Source organism: Natator depressus, chromosome 2 (genome assembly GCF_965152275.1).
Source record: "Natator depressus isolate rNatDep1 chromosome 2, rNatDep2.hap1, whole genome shotgun sequence".
Taxonomy (NCBI): Eukaryota; Metazoa; Chordata; order Testudines; family Cheloniidae; genus Natator; species Natator depressus.
This window is the reverse complement of record NC_134235.1, coordinates 211,466,523-211,490,894: the sequence shown is the minus strand read 5'-3', so window position 1 is coordinate 211,490,894 and position 24,372 is coordinate 211,466,523. Positions and strand designations below refer to the sequence as shown.

The following is a 24,372-nucleotide window of genomic DNA, read 5'->3' as shown; positions in this document are numbered from 1 at the left end:
TTTGCCCACTCCTGTTACACTGGAGTTTTGTATGTGTAGTAGAGCTGGCTGAAAAACAGCAAGCATTTTTCATGCAACTTTCATTGAAATTTCAAAAAGTTGAAAATTCCAAACCAGTACTCGTGCCTACTTCCCAACAGCAATAACTTCTTATCTGTGGTGTTGCCTGCAGTAGGTTGTCATACCAGCTGCTTCAGAAATTCTCTTGGGCAGCAGTAGCTAATTTAGTCATTTGGAAGGATGGAAACCTCCCTGGGCATTAAAAATATTGTTTTGTTAATTCAACTGCTGCTTGCTGAGAAATAAATAGTCTGTGCCTTTAGGCATAACCCTAAGCAAGGGATGTTGTGTGAACTACACAGCTCCAGGAGTAGCTCCACAACTCGAAACTCGGTCATAATTCTTCCTTTGCTTCCTCCTTCTTTGACCACTTGCTTGAGGAAGGGAGTAGATGGGTGCTGGAGCCCAGGGTCTGGGCCACCTTGTTAGCGGTCTCAAGTGCTTATTTCCCTGTGCAGGCACACAGGCCAAGTCCGTTTAATCCCAAGGGAATATGTTTAAATTCATGAAAGCTTAAACCAGTGTTTTGGATTTTCCCTGGGTGGGCAGCACACTGGGTCAGATTGCTTCCTAGGGGGCAAACATCTACTTCAGGGTCAGGGAGATAACTCGCAGAATTCCCTTGGAATTCTCTCTCCTTCCCACACAGATCAGCATCTTGAAACCAGGAGATCTCTTGAGAATGGAGGAGGGTAGGGTCATTTGTAGAGCAGTGTCAGTAATGGATTTTTTGGTGTTGCTGGCAATTCTGGAAAATCAAGGGCGGGAATCATTTCGGTCAAACTGAAAATGAATTTTTTCAAATAAAATATGGCTGGTTGGTTTGTTCTGTGTCAAACAAAATGTTTTGTTTTGACAAAATCAGAATATTCCGATTTTGACCATTTTTTAACTTGATTTTTTTTAAAATGAAATTAAAGGAATTTTGAAACAAACTCATTTTGAATAAAAAAAATTCAAATGTTTTGTTTTAAAAAAATTATTGTAGATGTCTTTTGAAACAATTGAGCAAAACCAACATGAACTCTCAGATCATTTCAGTGTTTCCAAATCTGCATTTTTTTCACCTGCTAGGAGGGAGTGTTGTCCATCTCTAGTCATCTGTGCAGAGGCCATATGCCTCCATACTTCCTCCTAGCCCCTATGGACTCCCCTCTTGGGTTCTGCCCAGACATTCTGGGTCAGCATTACATTATGCTGGGTTTCCTCACATGGTTGTAGGAAATAGCGATGGAGAGAGCAGCCAGTGCCATTCTCTGCTTCCCTCATTCAGAGGGTCCCCATAGGAACAGGGGAAGGGGTGTAATGATATTGACACCCATCCCTTCTGTGGTAGTTCCACACACTGGTGTATCTGAATTACAGCTGTATTCCCCCCAGTTCACAGAAGTGCAGGTGTTGATCTGACCCACTGTCTCTGTTCTTCTGGGCTGTGGTCAGTGTTGGTAATCCCAAGCAGCATGCCACATATCTCTCATTTTGTATGTGTCCGAGGTCTGGTTTCTCAATACTACTGTAGAAAGAAAACCAAACTTAATCAAAGTTTCCATATTTGTTTTTTATATTTAGGCTGGTGGCGTTGCATCTGGATTTAAACACGTAGTCACTAATGACTTGAGTGCAGAGAGGCTTCTGCATATTAAGGGCCGGAGGGTAGTGAGAGCTACAGAAGTTCCTCTCAGCTGGGCCAGTTTCAACAAAGGAGACTGTTTCATTGTTGATCTCGGAACTGTAAGTTTTTATAGAACTAAGGCTTTGAAAAATAACAGCAACATCCTTGCTAAGGTCTGAATGATAGAATGAACTGTATAGCTGATCTTGTCACAGTCCCATGAACTGAATGAAAGACCCAAACTGATGTAGTATCACATGAGGATTTGAAGATCCTATGATAAATGACTCACAAAGGCTAACTTTAGAAAGTTAGTTTTATTTTCTTTACCAATATCAGAGTCTTTGTATAAGCAGATCCTGATTTAGGACCCAGTCAGTGAAGGCTCTGGGAGTATAGACCTTGATGTCAGTGTGAGCAGGATTTTACTTAAGTCTTTATTGAGTTGTCTACAATGACACCCAGGTCCTTTTCTGAGTTGCCTGTCTTGCCAGGGTTATACATTTAAAGTGGCATTCTCCAAACCGCATGGTGGATTTGGTCTCCTGTATTCTGCTCTCCCTGTGTGCACGATGCCTACTGATATCAGGGGCAAAATATTGGAGTTGAAATCCACTGTGTGGAATGATGAAACCGTTTTTGCCTTGAATGCAATTCTTAATATTCATTATCCCTTTACATTTATCCTCTACAAACAATGCACTTGAAAAATAACCATCATAACAAGCTTCCAATATATATAAAACAATGATAGGCTTGCTGTAGAATTGTTTAGGTAATCTGAGACCAATTATAATTCAGAAGACACTTGTAAACAATGTTCATTTAGGGTTGAGAATGTTTAAACCTTTAAACATGATCCTTTGAAGAGACAGGAGAAGGGAATTATGAGAAACCGTCCTCTACCTTGAGACTTTCAAGTGAAAAAAACAGACTGATTTACAGCAGATGTCTTTCTCTTTATATTACATAATTGCATACCCATACAGAAGTCTGCTTGTGCAGATAAGATTTGGAAACACTAGTACAATGTTGCCTTCATGGAATTAATGTCTGAATTGTAGTTTTAATATTTTTATATTAAAACAAATTCCTGGGATGTAATCCATACTAGTTAAACATTACGTCAATTGTCATCAGTTTAAATTTATTCGCATAACTGACACTGTCATAGTTAAGGTATGAGAACACATGAAAGAAAATAACTGGACTCTCCTCTTAGCAGCTGCTCTTGAGTCTAAACTTGCATTATAAACCTGACTGATTCTTTACTCTGAAAGAGAATCCTATACCTCTGCCAGGTATGCAACTTGGGTTAGGTAATATAGACCTGACCCTTTTGGGGAGGCTAGCATAGGCCCTGATCTGGGGGGCTTGTTTGGTTTATGCTTGGTATGGTTTCCTCCGTTTCTTACTCAGGGAAGATATTGGAGCATGTTACTGTCTTTATTGGTTGTCTTGTATTTGAAAGTGTCCAGAGGCCTTTGGCTGTGATGCCTTTACAGCTTCCCACTCCCGCCAAGATGGTGCCCTCCAGACATGGAAGAAACAACCAACTGTTAAGTGCCCACACTATTATCTGGAAATGGCATCTTGGGATTGGACAAAAGACACCAGGAAGAGCCAAATCCCCCCTCCAAAAATAATCCATTGACAGATTAGAATATTGGAGCAAATAAACATGAATGGAAAATGCTGTATGTATAGCTGTGTCATCTCAGGGCCTGATCCTCCCATGAGGTACTTGCCCCTGGCAACTCCTATTGACTTCTGGCCTCCAGATTCTTCAGGTGCATTATGGGGCTAGAAAAGCTATTTCCAGCGACCAAAAAAATAAAATATGTAATGATCGCATCCTAGCTCATTTTCTATTGCTTTTATAAAACATACTCTCCAATATAATCATGATAGCCAGAAGGCAGACGATGAGGGATACTGTGACAATGTACAGTGAGTGTACTGCATCTTTCACACTCAACTCTAGGGAAAGCAAAGCTTACCAAAAAAAGTTAGTTGGAACAAGGGACAGTATTACAATGAAACATAAACTAAGGAGACGTGAAGTCCCAGCGAATATCTCTGCAATGGAAAATGCTTGGTGGTGGTGATGCTGCTAGACATGCAGAAGACTCCTGCACACTTTCAGGTAACTAGCAGTCAGAACAGTGCCGGATTAAGGTATAAGCGAACTAAGCGACATCTTAGGGCCTTTCAACATGAGGGACCTCTAAAAAACTGACTCCACTTCAAATTTTATCAAAATCCGTTGATAAAGGAGACATGGGGGGGGGGGGGGAAGAAGATTCGCTCTAAATATAGATATTTTCATTCAAATATGACAAAAATATGCACATCTGGCTACACAAATACTCTTACCCTTCACTAATTGGCGAGAGGCCAGGGCTGAGGAAGAAATGATAATTGCACTTGTAAAATTAGTATTTCTTTGAGTAAGTCTGCTATCAGTCTCCTAAAGCAGCATTTCATTGGCCAGCTGCTACTGGTAAAATTCTGACCGTGCCCTCATAACTTATTTAAATAAATAAATCTCTCTGCTGATAAAATTGGGAAAAATGTGAGGTCAGAGACAGCAGTGTTGTGAAACAATCCTGCCAACCTCACACTCATATGTTAGTGTATTCTTCTTTTGATCTGTAAAAACGTACAACTGTGTATTGTAGTGTGTACGCTGCTTTCTGCTTCATGCACTATCCATGCTTCACATGATTGAGTTTGCTGGTGATCATTTTATGGACTTGGGTCCAGTGGATCTTGAGGAGAATAAATTTGTGTTGGCTTCCCTCCGTCAGTTTTGGGAACCTTCACAGTAAATATCAGAGAGTGTTGATGAAAGGATAAATAGAGGGTTTTGAGATAAGTGAAGGAATATATACATATATTTCAAAATATCCTGAGTACTTAGTTTGAAATAACTTGCTCACCATGTGCATATATAATTTATAGGCTATTAAAGCCTATAATATTCATTATATTTGCTTTAAATATAAGATAGTTTTTCTCATTTTCTCAATGCCTGTCTAGAGATTAGCAGAAAAAAGACTGGCAAATTCCTCCTTTCTCTTTCGCGCACATAGCTTATTGTCGCTGTGTCCGAGGTGTTTACTCGAGATTAATTAGTGGTCCTGTGGGAGACAGAGGATAGAGAAGCCACCATGAAGAGAGATGTTTGCCTAGAAAAAGACTGGGATTTTCAGCTCGGCAGGTTTGGAGCATGCAAGATAATATTTTATTATAGGTAGTATGCTATGTAAAAATTCTTATATATATTTATAAATCACATATCATATGCATAATTGTATTTTTATAGTATGGCAAAAGAAAAATCCCAACAATTCATTGTTTCATAGTGAAAATTAAATCAGAATAAACATTTGTAAATATATTTTCTATATAGTCTGGATAAACTTTATATTTCCCTAACAAAATCAATCAAATGTTTTTTTATTTATTTATTCATATGAAAAGAAGAATAATTTTCTTTATTCATGGTGTAAAAAAAATATATATCCTTTCTTGTTTCCCTGTGAGAACATAGCACTAACTTTCACAGAAATATCCTGGTAAAATAACACAGGTTTTTTATATATATATAATTTTTTTTTTTTTTTTTTACTGGTTTCAATAAAAATTTTCTGCTACTAATTTTATTACCAATACTAGGTAATTCAGCATAACCTTCTATAAAAACAAAACAAATCAACTGAAAAATTGATGGAAAAATACAACCTGCATACAATTTTCTGATGGTTTGCTTGTAATCTGGGTATAATTCATATCAGTAGAATTACCATAATATTTGAGCTTTATGCCTGTGGGTTATGTGCATCCTATATCCTCTATTGCCATCTGATATCCTCTAAAAGTCTCTTTGCCTATTCAGACAAGGAATTCCACAATTTAGATGCCCCAACAGAGAAGAAAAATTTCCTGAGAACTCTTCTAGTACGTTGTACTATTTACTGTATTTTTTTTTATTTTGTATTTTTTATAGTGTATTGTTTACTTCTACTTTACTTACATTTGCAATTCAAAGAATTTGTTTAAAATTTATTTGTCATGATGTGATTGTTCCAGAGAGGGCTGCTGAAAATGAAGATTATTATTCTATTTTTACAACTTTGCCTTTGTGTATATATGCAAATATAAAGCTTTTGTGTTTATATATTCAATGCCCTTTCTGTGGCGGGGAGGGGGGAAAAGTTTATTAATGGTATGGCCTCTTATACTTGACATAGCTTAAGGCCTCAAAGTCATAATCTGGCCCTGAGTCAGAACTAATAACTTCATGGAATGATAATTTTTTCTCTGAGCATAGACCGCTATAAATTGATACCGATGCCTAGTGTTAAGAAATCAATAGGATGGGCAAGATATATTGCCCAGTGGAGAATTAAGTTAGGGCAAGTTGTAAAAGTTCTAGTTGCTAGAGGACCACAATGTGGGTCTCTTCTGGGTTATCTTGAATAAAGCTCTTACCCTGTGTGACCACACAAGCCTCTCTGTGTTCCTGCTTGTACACTCAGCATGAACCCCAGCATTATTTGAAAGGGGAACAGAGACTGCCCATTTTTCCAAAGGGCCATAGAATCCATCTGGATTATCTGTTTTATTTAAATCTGTTTTCTTTATAACAATTGCTATTTTTGCCATCAGCTGATTTTTTTCGTCTGCATTGTAGACACAAATTCAGCTTCTTGCATTTCTTCTTCATGACAATGATAAAATCAAGAGCACAGAGACCTAGTTAAGGCTATATACACGCTACATCTTAAATCGGTATACGTTATGTCATTCTAGGGTGTGAATAAGCCACCCCCCTGTGCGACATAAGTTACACCGACCTAAGGGCTGGCGTGGACAGCACTATGTCAGTGGGAGAGCTTCCCCTGCCAAGATACCTGCCACCGTTCACGGGGCTGGAATAATTAAGTAGACGGGAGAGCTCTCTCCTGTCAGCTTAGAGTGTCTGCCCTAGCAGCGCGACAGTGGCTCCACACTAGTAGTTATGATTCACCATCACACTTTTGCATTGGGTGCTGTCATTTTATCTACTTCTGTGCTCTCTCTTCCTGTTGGAGTGGGTTATTTTATCTAGGATGTTTTGTACCATTTAAGGGACCACTTGTTCCTGTCAGTATATTAGTCACTTATTTTTTTAGCCATGCTGTGGGAATAAATACACTCAAATCTGGCTTTCCAGCCTCCTATCTTGCCACATGGGAGTTCACCTTTATAAATCTGTTTCTTACTTCTTACTTACTGTTTCTACTTCTGCGTCTCTCATTCTATTCCCTACTACACTACCAGTAATCAAAAAAAAAAAAGAAAAGAAAAAGCCTCATTTCCTTCACCACATGCCTTTTTCTCCTACGGTTCTTGTTCTCCACATTTTGTCACCGACTCTCAATTTGTCTAGATGACCTTGCTAGAGCAGTTCTTGGGTTAAAAATCCAGGAGAAGAAATTGCGCCCTGTCCACATAATTTTAACGGACTCCGAGACCTGGTTTGTATCCCTACATGATAGTTAACACCCGCTTAGCAAGCGTGCCAGCTAGTAGCTAATTGCCCTTGTCGGTCACGTAGGCTGGGTTTCCTAGAACTCTGTTGTTGCAGTGTCAGTATTGCTAGCTCCAAGCATTCAAAATTCACGAGTCAGTTTTACAAAATCTTGAGATTAAAAATAATAAATTTTGAGAACCTTTTATTTGCACTCCAGTTTTTTGACACATTAGAGCTCAGGTGTTCAAGCTTTTCTCCATACCAGGAGATCTAGAAAACCTACTGTTTTTGTTTTGTTTTGTTTTAATGAAAGCTTTGATTCTCATGTAAATGCCTGATTCCTGGAGGAAGGGTTTTAAGAAAAAATGCCCAATAGTGTGAGTTGCAATAAAATTGTCAGAGCTGATGATAGTTATGCAGTGTAGACAGACCTGCTAGCTGTGCTAGAGTATCCAGTTAGGTTGGCCTGTCTTCCTGCCGCTCTTATGTAGTCAGACATCCAAGAGTGCATTGCTTCTCATGCTGCTGGTGCCACTCTGAGGGCACGTCCTTCAAGTATTTTATCCTTTGCTGAGCAGTAAGTGATAGTGACACAGATATTCCCAGAATGCACAAATACAATAGTTAGGCAGCATTGTTTGTGAGAAACACACACATGGGAGACACATGACTGCCATTTTCAGAATATAAGAATGACCATACTGGCTCATACCAATGGTCCATCTAGCCCAATATCTTGTCTTCCATCAATGGCCAGGGCCAGATGCTTCTGAGGGACTGAACAGAACAGGACAATTACTGGGTGATCCATCCCTTGTCATCCAGTCTCAGCAGTCAAAGGTTTAGGGACACCCAGAACATGGGGTTGCATCCTTGACCATCTTGGAGAATAGCCATTGATGGGCCTATCCTCCATGAACTTATCTAATTCTTTTTTTAAACCCAGTTATACTTTTGGCCTTTACAACATCCTGTGCGTTGGGTGAAAAAGTAATTCCTTATGTTTGTTTGAAACCTGCTGCCTATTAATTTCCATTGGGTGATCCCTGGTTCTTGTATTATGTGAAGGGGTAAATAACATTTTTTCTCCACACTATTCATGACTTTATAGACCTCTAGCATATCCCACCCTCAGTATCATTTTTCTAAGATGAATAGTTTCAGTCCTTTTAATCTCTCTTAATATGGAAGCTGTTCCATACCCCTAATCACTTCTGTTGCCCTTCTCTGTATTTTTTCCAATTCTATCTTTTTTTAAAATGGTGTGACCAGAACTGCACACCATATTCAAGGTGTAGGCATGTCATGGATTTATATAGAAGCATTATGATATTTCCTGTCTTATTATCTCTCTTTCCTAATGGTTCCTAACTTTGTCAGTTTTTTTGAGGAGCTTTCTATTTTTCTGTTGCTGCACATTAAGCAGATGTTTTCAGAGAACTATCCACGATGATTCCAAGATCTCTTTCTTGAGTGGTACCAACTAATTTAGACCTCATCATTTTGTATGGATAGTTGGGATTATGTTTTCCAATGTGCATTACTTTGCACATTGTTCCATTCTGTGTTTTTCATAACAGCTGTATTTGTTCCAGCTGTATGAGATGGCAGTATCATAAATGGGTTAAAAAGACATACAATTGTAATTGTAGCATAGACAGGACTCTAGGGCCCTCAGACATTATTCTGACCGAATGAATACGGAGTTTGCTTTGAAACTTGCAGAGTTTTGATTATTCCAAGGTTCGTTGTATCATGGTCTCAAAGGAATTTAAAAAGGTATTTTAACTATTTTTTGTGACAGGATTTTTCTCTCTCAGTACCCAGAATTAAACAGTTTAGACAAAAATAAGCATTGACAATTCAACTGCTTAACTGAATAAATAAGTAATTTAAATGGGGAAAATCTTCTGAAACAGCCCACACTAACCATGCTAAATCAGAGCATTCTGAGGTATCAGTATATTTATTTATACTTACCTTCACTAGACAGAGTGTAGATGAGCTAGTGGAAAGCTGGTGTAAGGACATGACATAACAAAATGGTAAAATCCAAATTATTCTTCACTGTTTGTGCTGATTGTTTGGTTTTGCACTTTCTCCTTTGGGACAGTGAAAAACAATGACATAATTTATGCTTTTGTATTTAGTCCTCTTCACTTTCCATTTCCAGAGGTTGCAGTGTTTGAGTTGAATGCTTCGTGAGGTACTGGAATTTTGGTTTAAAACTAATTCTATTGAAACTTAAAAAAATATGGAACCGTTTCTATTGGTCTCTACTTCTGTAAAAACAAGCTTTTAGAAAACCTAAACTTGAGGCTCAATTTGAATTGCCATTGCCCCTTAAATCTATACTTTCCTTTCCCATTACCTTAAAAACAAAACAACCCCCCCCCCCCCAAAACGTTAAAAATTAGGAACCCTTTCACACACAAAAAAAGTAACTCAACTTTTTAATAAGTCATAGCCTACATGAACAAGAAGAGAATCTGTGAAGTCGCAAACAGGGGGATGTGTTTTATCAGACACTCTGAGAGTCATGTGTCGAGGTCTGCAGAGCCTTCATATATATTCCAACTGGCTGTAACATCAATAGACCTGGCCAATCCTCTCAAAAGTGTAATCCTGATCCACTGAAGTCAATAGCAAGACTCCCATTTTATTTTTTTAGGGTCAGGATTTCACCCCAGATGTTCTCTCTGGCTTCTGTCTGGCCACCTTCTTTATCACACTTTCAGTTCTCTACAGTTTTTGTTTTTTTCTGTTTCATGTCCATTCAGTCTCTGGCTTCACTGCAGATTTACCAACAAGAGGGGAATTGCAATGATGGTTTTTGAGATGTGGCTATTTCTCCCTGGACTCTGACCTGCTTAAATTTAACAATGTAGAAAATACTGGAGGTGGGGAGGAGAAAGGATTGGGGAATTAAACCAATTTTTTTTAAAAGACAACTTGAAGGGGAGTCTCAGAAAATGGAAATAACACTGGAGGAAAATAGAGAAAAGCCAGTCAAACTAAAAGGGTATGTTTTCACTTGGAGGGGAAAAAACCCTGTGTCCAGACCAGATTAGTGAATTGTAGTTAGCCTGAGGTAAAATCCTAAGTGAAGACAAGGCAGTTTGTAGCTTTCACACAAGTTACTATGGAGGAGTCTGGGGTGTACCTTGACCTGCTGACAAATGTGAAAACTGCAGAGCACCTTGTCTTCACTGGAATTTTACCTCATGTTAGTTAACTGAAACTAGCCAACATGTGGTAAGAACACAGCTGTTTTCCTAGTGAAGAGAAGTGAGATGAGGTGGGGGTGGAAGGAGTGGAACACATTGCAAAATTAATGTAAATATTCTACACTTTCTTTCTTCCTTTCAAGTTTTTGAAAGTAACCCTGCTTTATACCAGGCAGCAAACAGGTTACTGAGTGTCATTTTATTTGATAATCAAAAATCTGATAGTGTTGATGCCCTCTTGGTCCAGTTTATGTGATCTTCCATTACATATCTTATTGTGATTATTCTTCCCTGTGTACCAGTATAATCTAATCCAGGCACTTCAATTTCCTTCAAACTCGTTTTTAAAAAGACCCTCCACAGACTGAAACTGTGTTTATATATTTTGCTTGCCCTTTTGCCCAAACTAAGGGCAACATAGTCTACCCTCAGTAACCTTCATGTAATTGAGAGTAAAGTCTACACAGCAATTAAAAACCCATGGCTGGCCCATGCCAGCTGACTTGGGCTAAGAGGCTCAGGCTAAGGGGCTGTTTAATTGCAATAAAGATGTTCGGGCTCAGGCTGGAGTCTGGGCTCCAGGACACTGAGGTGGAAGGGTCCCAGAGCTCGCACTGCAGCTGGAGCCCAAAAATTTACACTGCAGTTAAACAGCCCCTTAGCCTGAGTCCCCCAGGCCCTCCATGGGTGTCTAATTGCAGTATAGACATACCTTGATTGCCCAACTCCGCTCCCCACCCTCTTCCCCCCCCCAAAAACCCAACACCTAGCTTAATCTTATGTGATTTGTTTTATTACCTGGGCTTTGAAGTCAAACAAAATTTAAACCAAATTTGCTGTACTTAAGTGAATGAACGGCAGTTTCGTATGTATGTGATCTGGATCCAAACTTCCCCAAAGTCTGGGGCTGTCTGTATCTGGGGCTTTTTTTTGTGCCTGTTTCTACTACCGCATCTGACTTCGAAGACAAGGGCCAGACATTAATGTTCTCTTTTCTATTTAAGTGATCAGAACATGTGAATTCTGAGTTGCTTAGCATATGGTTTCCGAACAATCTATAATTTAAGGAACAAGACATGTGGGACTAGTACTTACCACAGGGAGAGTATACATGGAAAGGCAGCTAGTGAAAACTGTTTAGTCAATGTATTCAGTTCCTCCATATCAACTTCTCACAGTAGTTAATTCTGCTCATTTCATGAACACGGGTTTTTACTCCAAATACTCCACAGCTTGTTTTATCTAAATTCTAATCTCAAAGGCATAGTTTAAAGAAGCCATGAAAGATAGTGTCCAATATGGGTTTTTTCTATGCAGTACAGTGCATCTGTTTTGCTACAAGTTGTCATGCAGCTGCTGAAACTTCTGAAATGGGGAGTGTAATGTGCTCAGTGGTCTGTCATTTGTAGGGGAGAAAAAGTATCCATCACTGATTAGCATGGGATCAGTGCAGTATCAAGAGTAAAACATAGGCTTGATAGATACTAAGTACTTGGAGAAACAGATTATGGAACAAAATCTTTGTACACCAGTCCATGAATGCCCTTCCTGTGAAATTATTTTAGTTATTAGAATTTTTATGGCACTTGTTTTTGGCTTTCTTAGCTTTTCTCTTTTTAGGCCAGCTAGGGTTTTATAGTACATGGACAGGACACATATTTTCATTTGCCTTCAATCAGGACAGGGTGCCAATTGAATATAAAGTGCACTGTATGTGGAGAAGGGTGTGTGTGGGGGGGCGGAATTTCATACCAAACCTCCTCTGAATGGAGCAAGTGTTTTTGCCTGCACTGTTATTAATAACTCCACACCTAGTTCAGAGCCAGAAATGGATGCACTGGGATGTGCTTTTATAATTTCTCTCCAGTAATAATTGCTTGCACCATTCATTTTAAGATCTCAGAGTTCTTTGCAAACTGTAAGTAATCAATCCTCAGAACACTTTTGTTTAGCAGGTAAGTATTGTTATATCATTCTTTCAAATGGCACAGAGAACTCATGTCACTTAGCATGCCCCTAGCAGTCGGAAGAAGAGCCCAGGACTACTGATTCCTAGTTGCACATTGTACCCAGTAGACCACACTATATTGTCCCTTCTACACTAATACGTTGAAAAGGGAGAATTCTTCTTTGAGCTGATGCAGCTGTGTATTTCATGTAGGTGTGTGCACACACACGCAGCTCACTGAAGCTAGAGAACTTTGCCTAGTATCCACGTAGGGGCGGTGGTTACGTCATGTGGCTCTAGCCCCTACTTTGGCTATATAAGAGCAGTGCTGCCCCAACCCCCTCCTTGGTTCCTTTTCACTGCCCAGGGCTTGAGTCTGGTGTTTAGTGTGGTGTTTTTCACCTCATGTTTTCAGCCTCAGTTTTCTGAGACATTTCCCCCCACCCCCACCCCCCAGATAATAGTTGGTTAGTAGAACCTTAGGTTTACTTTAGTGTTAGTATAGTGTTGGAGTAGTTGGCTGCCTTGTGTGATGTCCTCACCAGGGTTCAAGCATTGTCCATCGTGTGGGGGAGCCATTCCCAATAGTGATCCCCACAAGAGGTGCTTGTTGTGTCTCAGTGATTGGCACATTAAGGAATAGTGCTCCATCTGTAAGTCATTCAAAAAGAGGACACAAGTGTTGAGGGTCTTACGGCTGAAGCAGGCCATGTGGCCGGCTTTGGCACTGAGGCCCTCATGTGATTGGCAGTTGCCTGTGGAACTGGCAAGTGATGCTGCACCACATTTGGACCCTGTATTTCCCCCAAGAGGAAGAGGATTCATTCTCTCTCTGATGCGGTGAGGAAGAAGTCCTGTAAGACTAATCAGGACCACTCCCTGGTTCGGGTAGCTCTTCCTCATCTTCTGTGGGGAGTACTGACAGCACCATACTCCTTCCTACATGCAGTTGGAGCAGGGCCATCTAAACACTTACCAGTACCCTGCTGAGATCAGTGAGAGCCCATATCATCGACTCCCGTTCCGGCCTTGGGGGGTCTGTTGAGTCCAGTAGTGATGACATCAGTACCCGCACTGAATGTTTCCACATCAGTGGCATAGGAGGTGGCTTCAGTCCTGCTTTGCCTCTCAGTCCCTGATCTCCAGTAGTTCAGGAGTTTTCCAGTATTTTCTGGTGTTTCCAGGAGTTTCTAGCACTTCATCCTCCATTGTGTCCTCGGCACCTTCTGGGCTGTATTGTGACAGCATACAAAATAGCTCAGATTGCATCTGCCCAAATGGCATAAACTCTTTCTACAAGGGCCCTGGCAACATTGTCTAAATCAGTGGTTTTCAAACTGTGGATCATGACACAGTATTGGGTCGCAGAATGTAAGGCACTGGGTTGTAGCGGCTCTGGTCAGCAGCACCGACCGGGCCTTTAAAAGTCCTGTTGGCGGTGCTGCCCGGCTAAGGCAGGCTAGTGCCTACCTGTTCTGACACTGCGTTGTGCCCTGGAAGTGGGTAGCAGCCGGTCCAGCTCCTAGGTGGAGGGGCCACGGGGCTCCGTGCCCTGCCCCCGCCCCAAGCACCAGCTCTGCACTCCCATTGCCTGGGGGGCAGTGCCTGTGGGCAAGAGCCACGCTGAGCCACTTGCGCACCTCCGCCTTGGAGCCAGACCTGCTGCTGGCCGCTTCCAGTCCACGGTGCAGGACAGGTAGGAAGCCTGCCATAGCACCCCAGCTGCGCCACTGACTGGGAGCTGCCCAAGGTAAGCCTGGGCCCCAACCCCAAGCCCCAATCTCCTGCCCCAGCCCTGAGGCCCCCCCCAAACCCAGAGCCCCCTCCTGAGCCCCAAACCCCTCATCCCTGGCCCCAGCCCAGAGCCCTCTCCCACACCTTAAACCCCTCATTCTCAGCCCCACCCCGCAGCCCTCACCCCCGCACACCAACTCTCTGCCCCAGCCCTGAGCCCCTCCAACACCCCAAACCCCTCATTTCCAGCTCCATTGGGTCACCAGCATCAACAACTCTTCAACTGGGTCGCCAGAAAAAAAGTTTGAAAACCACTGGTCTAAATGATGTTCCTATATTGGACATTTTACAGGGCTGCCACTTGGTCCTCTGCACATGTTTACAAACCATTGTCCGTTACTACTACATCCAGCTCAGATGCAAACTTTGGGAAGGCAGTCCTGCAGTCTGTGTTTTAAATAGACTCTGAGCCCCTCCTGCGAGTACTGCTTGTGAGTCTTCTACATGGAATACATGACTGCATCTACTCGAAGAAGAAAACATGGTTTCTTACGTGTTTGTTCTTTGAGATGGGATGCTGACATGTATTCTGCAACCCACCCTCCATCCCCTCTGCACTGAGGTCCTTACTCTTGACGTTTGGTGCGGAGGAACTGAGGGGAATGGGGGCAGTGCTGCCCTTATACACGCAGAAGAGGGGCTAGGGCCATAGGTCATGAGCACTGCCTCTATGGGTACTGCTAGGCAAAGTTCTCTGGCTTCGGGACACTGGGGGCACACACACATACATGGAATATATGTGCGCATCCTGTACCTGCTGGTAGTGGGGGGCAGTGTGAGGGCAGCAGCGAGAGCATGTGACCACGCATTACCCCCTCCCCTCCCATGCATCACCTCTGTGAGCATCACATCTGAAAGAACAACAGGTACAATACAGGTAAATAACTGTTTTATCCTGAGGAGGTAGATGCTTTCTTCACACACAAGCAGCAGGACAGAGAGAGCACTAGAAATGTGGACCTGTTACTATGCCAATTTATACACTGCAGCTCCAAGGGGGAAAAGGTCTGTTGGCAAGCATGTGTGTCCAGACACCCATCAGTCAGTACATACAGTGCAGGCAACAGCACATGGTTACGGAGAAAAGATGGAAACTGTAACCCAACTTCACCTTAGAGGCTTGAAAACCAGAAGGCAAATAACAAAAAATTCAACAATTATTTTTTTTCAAATTGTGATTTTAAAGTCAGTCATGATTTTTTAGCATATGATCTCCATAAACGCATTGGTGACCAGTTACACACACAAGTAGTCCCATAGACTTGAATTCAATGAAATTGCTCATGTGAATAGCTGCTTACCAATGTGAGGAAGGAGATAATTTGTCCTACAGTGACACTGAAAGAAAATAGAGATGGATAAAAAGCACCGTACATACCAGTAACATAACATAGCTCTGTAACATACATAGTCACTTTGATTCCTCTCAAGCTGACTGTTTATATAATTTCAGAAAGGGACTTCTGAAAAATAAACAGGGTATAGCATAGGAATTACTCATGAATTAAGTTGCTGTTTTGAGAAGAGTGAGCATTTGAAGGCTATTTTCACGCTAATAGATATTTAATTTGTCAGCCTTCCAATTCAGAATAACTCTAGTAAAGTAAGACTAAAAATAGTGGCTTAAGTAAATTCTATGAAATTATATATCCTGTACCTGAAACAATATTTATATTGCATAAAATCTTAATGTATATTCTAATTCTGCTGCTTAGATGGAGATAGTAAAAAATACTTTGAATGTAAAACACACACATTACTTTTCACAACACTCCTGTGTGATTGGCACAGTATGTATCATCCATTTGACAGTCACTCTATTTCAGTTTAGTCCTCTAACTTGCTTAAGGTTGCATAGCTAACCACTGAAAGGCTAAGAATAAGACCCAGGAACCCTGAGGATCTACTGCACTAGCTTGGTCCCTAATGTATTCATTTCCTGTGTGAACTCCCTCACCTCTTCCTGGGCCTCTCACTTGACAAAGAACATTCTAAAATGTGAAAATTGACTGACAAGCTCGACAATCTAGGGCTAACTCTTTTTTATGGTCATATTGTTTTCTTTCACAAACTTCAAATTGAATCACATTGTTTTTTGTAAAACTGGACTGTTGCAAAACCCACTTACATGTTTTTGTTTGCTTTCTTGCCATTTTTTTTTAAACTAAATCAATTTAAATTAAGTTGGAGGCTGCTAGTCCATCATGTGGACTGTGTCCTTATAGTGATTTTTAATAATGGAAATTGAAAAGGATCACATAAGTTGCTCTTCATATGGAATAGTATTAAAAATTATATTCATATTTATATTTTAATTTTCTGTACACACTAATTAGACTAAAAGCACAAGTGTATAATATCCTGGATAACATTTGCTTGGTTTTGTGCTTCAAGACTTCAGTTATTTAGCAAAAAGAAAAGGAGTGCTTGTGGCACCTTAGAGACTAACCAATTTATTTGAGCATGAGCTTTCGTGAGCTACAGCTCACTTCATCGGATGCATACTGTGGAAGCTGCAGAAGACATTATATATACACACAGAGACCATGAAACAATACCTCCTCCCACCCCACTCTCCTGCTGGTAATAGCTTATCTAAAGTGATCATCAAGTTGGGCCATTTCCAGCACAAATCCAGGTTTTCTCACCCCCCGCCCCCCCCCCCGCCCCACAAACTCACTCTCCTGCTGGTAATAGCCCATCCAAAGTGACCACTCTCTTCACAATGTGTATGATAATCAAGGTGGGCCATTTCCTCCACAAATCCAGGTTCTCTCACCCCCTCACCCCCCTCCAAAAACCACACACACAAACTCACTCTCCTGCTGGTAATAGCCTATCCAAAGTGACCACTCTCCTTACAACGTGCATGAAAATCAAGGTGGGACATTTCCAGCACAAATACAGGTTTTCTCACCCCCCCCCCCATTTTTTCCAAAAAACACACACACACAAACTCACTCTCCTGCTGGTAATAGCTCATCCAAAGTAACCACTCTCCCTATAATGTGCATGATAATCAAGGTGGGCCATTTCCAGCACAAATCCAGGTTTTCTCATCACCCCCCCCCCACCCCCCCCCAACACACACAGAAACTCACTCTCCTGCTGGCAATAGCTCATCCAAACTGACCACTCTCCCCACAATGTGCATGACAATGAAGGTGGGCCATTTCCAGCATAAATCCAAGTTTAACCAGAATGTCTGGGGTGGGGGGGTAGGAAAAAACAAGGGGAAATAGGCTACCTTGCATAATGACTTAGCCACTCCCAGTCTCTATTTAAGCCTAAATTAATAGTATCCAATTTACAAATGAATTCCAATTCAGCAGTTTCTTGCTGGAGTCTGGATTTGAAGTTTTTTTGTTGTAAGATAGCGACCTTCATGTCTGTGATTGCGTGACCAGAGAGATTGAAGTGTTCTCCGACTGGTTTATGAGTGTTATAATTCTTGACATCTGATTTGTGTCCATTTATTCTTTTACGTAGAGACTGTCCAGTTTGACCAATGTACATGGCAGAGGGGCATTGCTGGCACATGATGGCATATATCACATTGGTGGATGTGCAGGTGAACGAGCCTCTGATAGTGTGGCTGATGTTATTAGGCCCTGTGATGGTGTCCCCTGAATAGATATGTGGGCACAGTTGGCAACGGGCTTTGTTGCAAGGATAGGTTCCTGGGTTAGTGGTTCTGTTGTGTGGTATGTGGCTGTTGGTGAGTATTTGCTTCAGGTTGGGGGGCTGTCTGTAGGCAAGGACTGGCCTGTCTCCCAAGATTTGTGAGAGTGTTGGGTCATCCTTCAGGATAGGTTGTAGATCCTTAATAATGCGTTGGAGGGGTTTTAGTTGGGGGCTGAAGGTGACGGCTAGTGGCGTTCTGTTATTCAGCAGGAGAGTGAGTTTCTGTGTGTGTTGGGGGCGGGGGGGTGTGAGAAAACCTGGATTTGTGCTGGAAATGGCCCACCTTGATTATCCTGCACATTGTAGGGAGAGTGGTCACTTTGGATAAGCTATTACCAGCAGGAGAGTGAGTTTGTGGGGGGGGGGGGGGCGGAGGGTGAGAAAACCTGGATTTGTGCTGGAAATGGCCCAACTTGATGATCACTTTAGATAAGCTATTACCAGCAGGAGAGTGGGGTGGGAGGAGGTATTGTTTCATGGTCTCTGTGTGTATATAATGTCTTCTGCAGCTTCCACAGTATGCATCCGATGAAGTGAGCTGTAGCTCACGAAAGCTCATGCTCAAATAAATTGGTTAGTCTCTAAGGTGCCACAAGCACTCCTTTTCTTTTTGCGAATACAGACTAACACGGCTGTTACTCTGAAATCAGTTGTTTAGGTGATTCTCTTCAGGGAAGTAGTATGGAAATTTTATATTTAATCTAGTAGAAACAAGAAAAGGAGTACTAGTGGCACCTTAGAGGCTAACCAATTTATTTGAGCATAAGCTTTCGTGAGCTAGAGCTCACTTCATCGGATGCATCCGAAAGCCACTAATACTCCTTTTCTTTTTGCGAATACAGACTAACACAGCTGCTACTCTGAAACCTAGTAGAAACAGTGGACCATATCCTCACCTGATGTAAGTGACAGGTTCCACTGATGTCAACTGAGTTATGTTGATTTATAGCAGCTGAGGATGTGGTATCTGACCCTGGCTCCAACCCTCAGCTTTGATTCCTGGTTCTGACGCAGACTTGACTCCTGGATCTGGTAATTGGCAGTTGACTCTGCTGCTGACCTTTGGCTTTGTTCCCCTACCTGGATACCAGCTCTGACTATTAGGCCAGACCACCTCTATCCTGATCCCTAACACTGATATCCACAATTGGGACCAGTGGCTTTGGCACTGGCAATCTACAGTCTGTGGAAAAACAGCTGGACATGATGGCCAAGCCAGAGATCCTAGTTCTTTTTTCCCCCCCATGACAATTCTGCTTTCTGCCACTCTTGGTCTAAACTCCTCCTTTTTGTACCTTACCCATGCCATGCACCCCTATGTAATGTTAACCCTTGCAATTATGGTCTCATAAATAAGGACACACTCCTCCCAGGGTTTCTCTCACAAATTATACTCTCATGTATGTGAAATGACACAGTCTGATTCTTAAGGGTCTGGGCTACCTGGGACTTGTCTTCATCCTTCTTTTTCCTTTTTTTCCCCATGTCCTCAGCCAGATCCTCATAGAAAAAGTAGGAGGAACAACTCCACAAACTGCTCGTTCCATATTTTTCCTTTGCCCCTTTAGATAAGCGAGTCCCAACAGGCCAGTCCGGTTCAGCATATCCCTGAGCTTTGGCACCTGCGTCACCCACTTGTACCTCATTAGAAACTGTTATGGTGCTTGAAGCCCCAAGAGGTGGCTGTTCCTGGGAGATGCAGGAGCTGTCTCCTGCCCTGGTAGCTCAGTGGCCTGCTGTGGAACACTGACCCCACCCCAAACTGTGCAGATGGAGCTGGCGTCCTAGGGTATGTCTACCTTGCAATTAAACACTCATGGCTAGCCTGTGTCAGCTGCTTGCAGGGCTGTAAAGTTGGTGTAGATGTTCTGGCTTCGGCTGGAGCTCAAGCTCTGGGACCAGAGCCTGGACTGCAGCCTAAGACTAGACATCTACACTTGCAGTTTTACTACCATACAGCCCGAGCCCTGTGAGCCAGAGTCAGCTGACAGAGGCCAGCTGTGAGTGTTTAATTACAGTGTACACATAACCCTCGTGATTTTCCAGGATCTGCCATGGTTTGGGCTGGGCTGGGTGGAGGTTTGCAAATATCATGCCTGTCCTAATGGGATGATATGAGAGGATCTAGAGGAGATCTATCTGTGGAGATTTCCTCCCACAGAGGCCCATCCCACAGATTTAACATATGGAGTGATCAGATCATTGTGTCTTGCTTTTAGGAAAAAAATACCTTCCCTGGGCTCACCACATACATGTCAGGTTTAATTCCAATGCAAATAAAACCCAAAATACAGTCAGCCATGTTAATCCCACTAGAGGAAACTGGGATCAAGATTTTTTTCAAAAGTGATTTAAGGTACCTTGATTTTTGGGTGTCTAACTTCAGCCTTAAAGGGGCTTGGTTTTCAGAAGGTGCTGAAAACCAGACTCTCTTAAGATGCATTAAGATGGCACCCTAAATCATTATTCACTTTTGATAATCTTGGCCTTATTTTTTTAAATGCAAATGACAGCCCAGTGTGAGTATTGTTAATATTGTAGTATATATTTATAGAGCTGCAGTCATCCTCCAAGACTGAACTTTACACAGCTAGGTAATATTTATTTAAAGAAGAGAGAGTCAAGGTGCAAAGAATAATGCTCAGGTATGGTGTAGTAGAAACCTGATGAACTTTAACCTTAATGAAAGTGCTGGAGAGAGAGATTCTTTCAACTTGCAAAGCACACATGATAAGGCAAGACTTCCTTAATCTCTCCAGTTAATTTTGTAGAAACATATTTTGTTTCTCCTCCTTATTGCTTCTATATTTTGCGAGAAATAAAAAACTCTTAGTTATTGCTGATACATCTTCAGTGGTCCCAGCATGTGTCACTGATGTTTGAAATCAGCTAAATTGGGAGCAACAAAGAGAAAAGCCAAGATGAGAATGAAAAGTAAGCCTGAAACATATGTTTGAATGTTTCACTTCTGCATAAATAAAATATGAACAAAAGGTATATATGCACACAGAAAGTCTTTGAGAATTGAGGAAGCCATTGAAAAAAAATTCAAATGTGAGCATACATGAGAAACAGATCGGGGGAAAACAGTTTGGATAAAATTATAGTTCCTTTATCTTTCACTTAAAATAAACCTTTACTGAAGTTTCAAAAGCTTGGTTACTTCTCTCTTTTTATTATCTTGACCTCTGTTGTTCTGCTTCTTGTGAGAAAACCAGAAGTATTGAAATAATTAGACTATTTTTTTTTTTGCAGGGTTTGCCTCCTAATTCATAGTAGTACCAAAAATCTTGCAGGTGAGACTTCTTACAAGATTTCCAGTTGGGTTCTGCAGATCTAAGAAATTTGGATAAAGAAGTAAACTTCTGGGTGCTTCTCAGAACCAAATTCTAAGTCTTTTGAGATCTGTCCAGCACTAAGGCCCTATTTACAAACTGATCAAATTGACTGGCATAGCTGTTGCAAAATAAACTATTCCACAATAGCTATTTCAGAATAGCTCTCCATGCAGACACTGTTCCTGAAAAAAAGTGGCTTTATTCCACAGTAATTACTCCATTCACAAAGCCAAGTAATTATTCTGGAATAAAATCAATTTTATTCTGGAACAGAGTGCCCACATGGAACAGTTAAATTGGAATAGCTATGCCGGTCAATTTCCTCTGTGTAGACAAGATCTAAAATAAATAAGATTTTCGGAAGAAAATAAAAAGGTGAATGGAGTTATAGGTTTGTGAAGGATTTCTGAGAAGAGACATCTTGTTTATGGCTCCCCTCTCTCTCTCCTCCATTTAGCGAAAGAGCAATAAAACAACACTAACCACTCCATTTGAGATCTCCCGCTATCTTCATACGGGTTGTCATATTTGTTTACAATGAGCGTTAATTTTATACAGTATGATTACAAAGGAAAAATATTTGTTTCTCAGTTTTTATTTTTCTATGTTTTTATTACCTTATGCTTTACTAAGTTCCAGTGTCTTTTCTCTGTCGTTCATTAGGTAGACCTTATTTGTTCAGTATTTATGTTTTTAATACATCTTTCTAATATTTTTGGCTTTGGTAAATGTTTTGCCTACATTTGTTGAGTGGGGTTAATTATGTGGATGCTACATGGTCTTTCTAAGACATCCTTGATTTCCTAACCTCACCCTTAGTTTTGTGGTAATACATGATTGTTTTTGAATAAAAAATATGGTAAATGAGACTGGATTTGCAATGGTTTTTACTCTATACTTAGGTTTGGCAGAATTCAATTTTTTTGAATAAATTTGATGGATGATATAAATGTTGGGTTTTTTAAGGCATTTTTTCCTTTTTATCATTTTTTTAAAATGTGCCCAGTTGCAAGAAAATATGGGAGGCAGGCAACAGAATGGGTCAGTCAATTATTTAATAACAGTAGACATTGATTTCAAAAAGTTAAAGCTTTGTAACTGCTAAAACACAAATTGTAAACATCACATGTCAAAATATAAGAAGTAAATATCCTTAAATCAAACTTGAATAAGATCTCAACCAGCATTTTTCTTTCTTTGCCTCCTATCTTTATCATTTTTCATCTGTTTTTTTGTGTACAGTGAAATTGATGTTTACTGAAATTTACCAATAAAAATATAATCCTTCCAAGCCTACCTATACTCAGTGTAGCACAGTTCTAAACAATAACTTTATCTGACTTCTCTTGATACAGATTTAGAATACTTCATAACAAAATCTTGTTTTAAAGATGGGTCAAGAAGGCACTTTTTAAATCAGATTAGATTTAGCCAAATTTGAAGCAAGATTTTGGTCCCAGATTGTGGATAGCTCACAAAGTACACATCCAAACCAGAATGGGGAAAACAGGCCCATCAGCTTTTGACTCAGACCTAGGATCAAAATGATAAAGGCAGGTTCAAAGATATAGAGATTCAGAAATGAGCCCCCTGAAATTTGAAGAGGTCCAGATTTGAGCTTCTGGTTGTAGTTTACCTTTACTCTTAATGAAAGCCTAAAACAGCTGGTTGGTGGCAGCTGATTCCAAACATGGGTAACCACTTGGTGGGGAAGGGCCTAGGGGCTAGACTGTGAGTCACATGTGTTTTAGTTTCCTTTATTCAGTCAAAGCCAGACATTTGAAATAAGCTTTGAGTAGGGTATCTACTGTCTGTTCTACACACAGCAAGTTAGCATTTACAAGAAGGTACTTGCTTTGACTTGCATGAATAAGCAATATTTCATAACCCACTTATCTGAAACTGATACTTCCGTGACTACAACTCTTGTGTGGGAGTTATAGAGGTAGTCTGCAAGGAAGAGTTTAAAATTGTGATAAAAAAATTGGGCCACATTATTTTTATTATATTGACCTAAACTTTACAAACCAGTTATTTACCTGTGAAAGTACTGACAGACAGTGCATCTCTTACTATTTGTACCATATCCAGAGACACCAGCCTGCTCAGCCAATTGTTTAACCTCCTTTTTGAAAGATGAAAATATTAATTATTTAGTGATGATCCTTGTTATTAAAAATGTGATGTGTATATTGTGTAGCTTTTGCCATTGCTATTGTATTGGAGACCCTGCAGAATTATTGAAAACATTTTTTTTTCTCTCAAATTAACACTGTCTAAAAAGAAATGAAAAAAATAACTAGAAATACTAACTGACTCATGCCCTTTTGACTAGCTCCTTCCAGTTCAACCTCCAGAATTTCTTCACTTTTTCTATTCTCCCTATGTTTTCAGCAAGTACTTCAAAGACCTAAATCTGTTTTCTTTACTCCTCTTCAGACAGATCCCAGGCAAACTCCCTCTGTTAGCCTCTCTGCTGTTCGCTGCTCCTAATTGCCTTCTATGGCGAGATAACTGGCTCTGTGGATGAGGGGAAAGCAGTGGACGTGTTGTTCCTTGACTTTAGCAAAGCTTTTGACACGGTCTCTGACAGTATTCTTGCCAGCAAGTTAAAGAAGTATGGGCTGGATGAATGGACTATAAGGTTGTCGGGGTCAACGGGTGGTAATCAATGGCTCCATGTGTAGTTGGCAGCTGGTATCAAGTGGAGTGCCCCAGGGGTCGGTCCTCGGGCCGGTTTTGTTCAATTTCTTCATTAATGATCTGGAGGATGGTGTGGATTGTACCCTCAGCAAGTTTGCAGATGACACTAAACTGGGAGGAGAGGTAGATTCGCTGCAGGGTAGGGATAGGATACAGAGGGCCCTAGACAAATTAGAGGATTGGGCCAAAAGAAATCCCTGATGAGGTTCAACAAGGACAAGTTCAGAGTCCTGCACTTAGGACAGAAGAATCCCATGCACCCCTACAGACTAGGGACCGAATGGCTAGGCAGCAGTTCTGCAGAAAAGGACCTAGGGGTGACAGTGGACGAGAAGCTGGATATGAGTCAACAGTGTGCCATTGCTGGCAAGAAGGCCAATGGCATTTTGGGGTGTATAAGTAGGGGCATTGCCAGCAGATCGAGGGATGTGATCTTTCCCCTCTATTTGACATTGGTGAGGCCTCATCTGGAGTACTGTGTCCAG

General features: G+C 41.1%; 1 protein-coding gene across 1 annotated transcript in view; it reads left to right on the top strand.

Moving 5' to 3' along the window:
- The window catches only part of SCIN (scinderin), an 88,470-nt gene that overhangs the window by 12,454 nt on the left and 51,644 nt on the right, over positions 1-24,372 (top strand). Inside the window, exon 3 of the mRNA XM_074945847.1 lies at positions 1,630-1,791. Within this exon, the coding sequence (XP_074801948.1) occupies positions 1,630-1,791 (162 nt within the window). The remainder of the gene's footprint in view (positions 1-1,629; positions 1,792-24,372) is intronic.